Below are 6060 nucleotides of genomic sequence, written 5' to 3' on the forward strand. Positions count from 1 at the left end.
TGCGACAGATCCAATCCTTTGAAGCGGACCAAGTCGGTGACCAAGCTGGAGCGGACCAAGCGCGGATCCGGCGGACTGAGGGGCTCCCGTTCGCACGAGAGTTTGCTGTCCAGTCACGCCGTCATGTCCACCATAGGTGAGTTCTGGCTTATAATGGAGTTTTGGCCAATCCTTAAAACCATTTTCTTGTTCTTTCTTCTTCTAGATCTCTCGTGCACTGGGGCGGTGGGCGTGGCGCCCGTGCACCAGTCGGTACTGGGACGTCGTCACTGTTTCCAGGTACGGGGCGGGCCTCGTGGCGAGCGGTACTACTCATGCGGATCGCGCCAGGAGCGCGACCTTTGGATCTACTCGCTGCGCAAGTCGATCGCTCCGAATGCAGAGCACACGCGTCGCACGGACAACTCGCTGAAGATGTGGGTGTACGAGGCGAAGAATCTGCCGCCCAAGAAGCGTTACTTTTGCGAACTGCAACTGGACAAGACGCTGTACGGCCGGACTTCGGTGAAGCTGCAGACGGATCTGCTGTTTTGGGGGGAGCACTTCGATTTCCCCGACATACCCGAGATTAATGTGATCACTGTAAACGTTTTCCGTGAGGTGGACAAGAAGAAGAAGCGGGACAAATACCAGTTTGTGGGATCGGTGAAGATACCCGTGCACGATGTCACCTCCAGATTGCCCTGCGAGCAATGGTATCCCATCCTGAGCGACAAGGCCGGTGACAGTCTGGGCAGGACCTCGGGCGGCGGCGGCAGTGGGTCCAAGGACAAGGAGCAGTTGCCCACGCTGAGGATCAAGTGCCGTTTCCAGAGCACCGACATCCTGCCCATCAATGTGTACGCCAACTTTTTGGCCTACCTTAAAGAGAACTACAAGCGCGTGTGCGAGACCCTGGAGCCGGTGATCGGAGTCAAGGCCAAGGAGGACATTGGACAGGCACTGGTGCTGCTGATGCACGCACAGGGATTGGCGGGCGCCTTCCTCACCGATGTGGTGGCCCTCGATCTGCTGCGAGTTGGCGATCAGAGGCTTACGTTCAGGGGCAACTCCTTGGCCACCAAGAGCATGGAGGCATTCCTCAAGCTGACGGGCGAACAGTATCTACAGGACACACTATCCGCACCCATAAACGAGCTGATTCAGTCGGAGAGGGACTGCGAAGTGGATCCCACCAAGACGAGCGGTTCGTCGGCGGGCTCGCTGCAGCGACAGCAGGCCGCCTTGCGCGGCGCGGTCCGAGGGGCGTGGCAGTGCATCTTTGAATCGCACAAGCATTTCCCCGCCCAGTTGCGCAATTGCTTTGCCACCTTCCGGGAGCGCTTGCAGCAACTGGGCCGTCAGGATATGGCCGACAACCTGATCTCGGCGAGCATTTTCCTGCGCTTCCTGTGCCCGGCCATCCTGTCGCCGTCGCTCTTCAACATCACCAGCGAACTGCCGTCTGCACGTGCCACCCGCAATCTCACATTGGTGGCCAAGACCCTGCAAACATTGGCCAACTTCACCCGCTTCCAGGGCAAGGAGAACTTTATGGAGTTTCTCAACGATTTCCTCGAGCAGGAGGCCGCTCGCATGCAACAGTTTCTGGAGATTATATCCACGCGGCCGGAGCACCCAGCTCCGGACTCGATCCTCGATTGGGCCGGTTACATCGACCAGGGCAAACAGTTGTCCATACTACACAGTTTGCTCAGCGAAAGCCTGGCGAAGCTGCCGGAGGCCAGGCAGCACGAGCTGGATCCGTTGCAGCACATTCTCGATGAAATCAGCCGAGCCAAAGAGCATGGCATGGGCACAGCACTGCCGGGTGGATATTTGCCGGCCACCTCGTCCACGCACTCGATAGCCAGCGAGAATCAGGAGAATCGCAACCCGGGATCATCGGGCTCGCACACCGGCTCCAACTCGGAGCAGTTACTGCCACAACAAAGCCAGTTGGCCCAGCCGCAGCATGCGATTGTTAGTAAACCATTGTCTGCGGAGCGCGGCATCATGCGAGGAGTACTTACGCCGAATTCTCTGGAGAAGAATATCTTTAGGTACAATGATCCCACGGTTAATGGCTTACTGCAGCAGCAGCAGCAGCAACAACAGCAGCAGCAACAACAGCAGCAGCAGCAACAGCAGCAGCAGCAACATCAGCAGCTGCAACAGCATGGCCACCAGCAACAGCCGCACCACCAGCATCCACTCCAGATGCTCTCCAATTCACAAACCTCCATTGCCGGCAACCAATATATGAGTTCGCCGGGAGGCCTGCAGCATGCCCAATCGCAGACCTCGATGGCATCCTCATCGCTTAATGGTAGCAGCAGCAATTTGCTGCACAGCCACCAGCAGCATGCCCATCACCCACAGCAGCTGCATCCACATCACTGCCCGCCGGCGCCACAGACCAGTGCCTCCAGCACCATGGAGCGCATGGATCGCATGGATCGCATGAACTATCCGTATATGTCGCACAATGGCAATGACTACGAGATCAGCACGCCTTCGAGCACTCGCTCCAGGACACTGCCACGGAATGGAAATCCCAATGCCAATGGCAACGTGAGCAGCAGCAACAATAACCAGAGCGGCAGCTACGATGACATGCACGGGGAGTTCCAAATCCAGATCTCTGGGTTCGATACGAGCAGTGCTTTTGTCTGCAAGTCGCCCACACCCATGATGAAATCCAGTTTGGGACCAGCGGGGGCCGGACGGAGCCATCACAAACTGAATTTGGGAATACCCGATCACTCAGGTGGCTATGTGCGGGGTAACAATATGAATCCCAACTCGAATATGCCCAAGAACTTGGAGGATCTGGACGATCTGTTCAAGTACGCCGAGGAGCATGACGTGGCGGAGCCAGCGAACCATCACCATAACAACCAGGGTCAGCAGAACCACCAGGGTCATCTGAAGCCGGCCGCCGTTCCCGGCAAGGAGCAGCTGTCGGCGAAAAGCAGTCACTGCAGCTCTGGCTACCAGAGCATCTCCACAAATCCCTCGCCCTCGCAGTCCTCCAGTCCCGTGGAGAGCCAGCTGAAGGCCGCGATGGGCAGTCACAATGCGCCGCTGGCCTTCAAGAATCCCTCCTATCAGCTTCAGCCCCAAACTGGCTCGTCCAGATCATCGGCACAGAGTAATCCACACCAGCAGCAGCAACAACAACAGTTTGGCAGCCGCTTGAAACCAATTGGAGGTGGACTGGTGGCTGCGAGGGCGGCTTTCCTCAACAGTGGCGGAGCCTTGGAGGCAGCCACTTTGACGCCCAGCTCCTCGGACGAACAGCTGTCGGCGGATAATTACTTCAGTTATGCAGCGGCTGCAGCTGCTGGAGCGGGTATTGCGACCAAATTGGAGGCTCAACGCTCGCTCAGCGGCGGCAGTAGCTCCTCCACCTCAGCATCTGCGTCCACCTCGAATCTGGGCAAGAGCGGCGGCTCATCCGCCTACGGGCGGCTGAATGGGCCGCTTAAGCGCGAGGATGTCTACGGCAGTGGCTACGGCGGCAGCAGTGGAAATGTGGGCTATGGCTTGTCCACTTCCAGTGCCGCGGGACACCATCAACATCCCCACCAGCAGCAGCAGAATCCGATGCAGCAGCAGCAGCAGAGGGAACGGGATCAGGAACTAAAGCAGTATGCCGGCAGTGTGGCGGGCAGCGTGGGATCGGGCACATCAGCGGCTCAGAGGCGCCTGAGCTTGGACTCGGCGCGCACGCTCTCCGACAGCAGCACGGATACAGAGGGTGAGTTGGGAAAATCCGTGTGAATCTAACTAGGAAACGGATAACATGAAATAAATTCTGGTTCCAGGACACTGCAACCAATTGCAGGAGGGCAAGCGACGCAGGCAGTTGCGCAGCAGTGGCGGCAGCGGCGGAGGAGGCGCCGGTTCTGAGCAGGGACTGGGCAAGAGCTATGACCAGAACGGAGAGATCCAGCTGCTGCAACAGACGCTGGACACGCTCTGCCACACGCTGGACCGAGATGAGGCCGAGCTTCGCGACTCCAGCGACGAGCTGTTCGGCCTGCAGCGCCCGGCGGGCAGCAATGGATCGAACAATCTTAGCCTGCAGTCCGAGTCCACTATGCGCAGCATCATCGACAGGTGGGGATTGAATTCATTTCGAGACGCAAGCGATGTAGCCAAAATAGGTGTTCGTTCGTTATTGCTTAACCTAAGCTTTGAATAACCACACTAATTTTGGCCACACGGCTGTCTAAATAATTTGCATGGACCCATCCTTCAGGGGTAAACCTAATTAAAGTTTCTTTCAATCCTCCCGCAGACTCATCACCATGGAGGAGGAGCTGCGACGCGAGCAGCTGAAGATGTCGCTGGCGCTGTCGCACAAGCAGCGCGTGATCGAGGAGCAGGGCCAGCAGATCGCGGCACTGGATGCGGCCAACAGCCGGCTGCTGAGTGCCCTGACCGCCCTGCGCCAGCGGTACGAGACCCAGCAGCAGCAGCAACAGCAGCACCAAGCACCACCAAAGACCCAGAAGCCACAGTGAGCGGATGGGGGGCAGACAGGAAGGGCAGAGATAGAAGGAGACTAAGGAGGATTAGGAGGTGACCGCGACCGAACCCGAAACCGAAACCTAGCATACCTAGCATACTGACGGTGGCATCTTTGTTGCGCTGGACACCGTCGCGGTTCCGTCTTAAGGATACCTTTTTGTTTATTTTTTTTTTAGATATTTTTTTTGTATGCTACATAAATTATAATATATATACTACATGTTTAATATATAACTATGCATAACATACATACATTATACATAATTTCTCAATCTATGTTTAAAACCAACAAATTGTGAAAACGCTAAACGCAGCTGCAAAGGCAGCAAGATAAACCCCTGAAGATCGGAGCATGGAAGTGAAGAAGAACCAGAACAAGTTAAGATAATGAATAAAATTATAACCAAAGTTAGACAAAAATTCACGACTTGGCTCGCTTATTTTTATTATGTACAATTTTTGTTGAATATCTGCAGATTGTATGTAGAGTTCGGTATCATGTATGTAACTTACACGGAAATTACGTCGACAGTTTAGATCAGCTAGGGCGACACCTAGCGGTCAATGAAAGCAGCACATGCTTACATTCTTACTCCCTATGTAAAATGTATACACAATGAACATTCCAACATTCAAAAGTAGAGGGCGCCGCTTATGTTTTGATGAGCCTAAAGTTAGATGGAGCCAGTAGTCTTAAAAACAACATTTTGTTATTCACAATCTAGAAGTTTAGGATCTTCAAGATCTTAATTTAAAATCAAATAAAAAATATTAACATTATTTGCAAAATCGTATAAAACGTCTTTGTTATATATGGTAAATTCAATACATTTTTATAAAAGCAAACAAAAAAGTATTTATTTAAATTAGTGAGCTACATTGTAAGGCAGTAAATAAATAACGAATAAAAAGCTATTTAAGCCATTTGTGTAGCTAAACTTTGAGGACAGATCTTTTGATAGCCAACTATAGAGCCACGATCTATTGAAAACTCAACAAATATGGATAAATGTTAAATGTTAAAGTAAAGTGAAATCATATATTTAAGCTGATCCCCTCCGCAGGGAGCCCAAAGAATATGGATTTTCGATGAGCAACAATCGGTAATCAGGTTCAAATGCGATCGCCCTGCTTTGTCAACGATTTTGATGGGGGGAACATAGCATATCATCATATCATTTTTCTTACCAAAAGAGGGGCTATAAATTGTAACGGAAATCTGGTTAGCTCTCGGTAAGGGGCAGCAGGGGATCCCCCACCACAAAGGAAAGGGGGGAGGGGCGCCTCTGCAACTGCTGATGGACTGGCCGGTCAACTTTTGACGCCTCCTTTGTTTTCCTTGGCTCTTTGTTGCCTTGTTGCCATGTTGGCTGCGGCTTTTTCCCATTTTTCCCAACCGTCTTGTGATTAATTACATTTTCTTCTGCCGGTTTTCTCTCTATCCTTCTTCCTCTCATTTTGGCCGCTTTTCAATTCAATTTTTTTGGCCTCATCGTCAGCCTCAACTTCATCGTCAGCGTCACTTTTTGAAATTAAATTTTG

General features: G+C 52.7%; 1 protein-coding gene across 6 annotated transcripts in view; it reads left to right on the forward strand.

The window, feature by feature from the left end:
- Positions 1-4938, forward strand: part of LOC117148571 (probable Ras GTPase-activating protein) — a 41390-nt gene extending 36452 nt beyond the window's left edge. For 3 of the 6 annotated variants that reach the window (XM_033316034.1, XM_033316032.1, XM_033316030.1), the window contains 4 exons: positions 9-136; positions 206-3742; positions 3810-4104; positions 4265-4938. In XM_033316034.1, the coding sequence (XP_033171925.1) occupies positions 9-136; positions 206-3742; positions 3810-4104; positions 4265-4511 (4207 nt within the window). In that variant the 3' untranslated portion in view covers positions 4512-4938. The remainder of the gene's footprint in view (positions 1-8; positions 137-205; positions 3743-3809; positions 4105-4264) is intronic. The other 3 variants (XM_033316035.1, XM_033316033.1, XM_033316031.1) reach the window with 1 other exon arrangement.
- The last annotated feature ends 1122 nt before the right edge of the window (positions 4939-6060 follow it).

This window comes from Drosophila mauritiana, chromosome X, assembly GCF_004382145.1.
Source record: "Drosophila mauritiana strain mau12 chromosome X, ASM438214v1, whole genome shotgun sequence".
In the NCBI taxonomy this organism is placed as follows: domain Eukaryota; kingdom Metazoa; phylum Arthropoda; class Insecta; order Diptera; family Drosophilidae; genus Drosophila; species Drosophila mauritiana.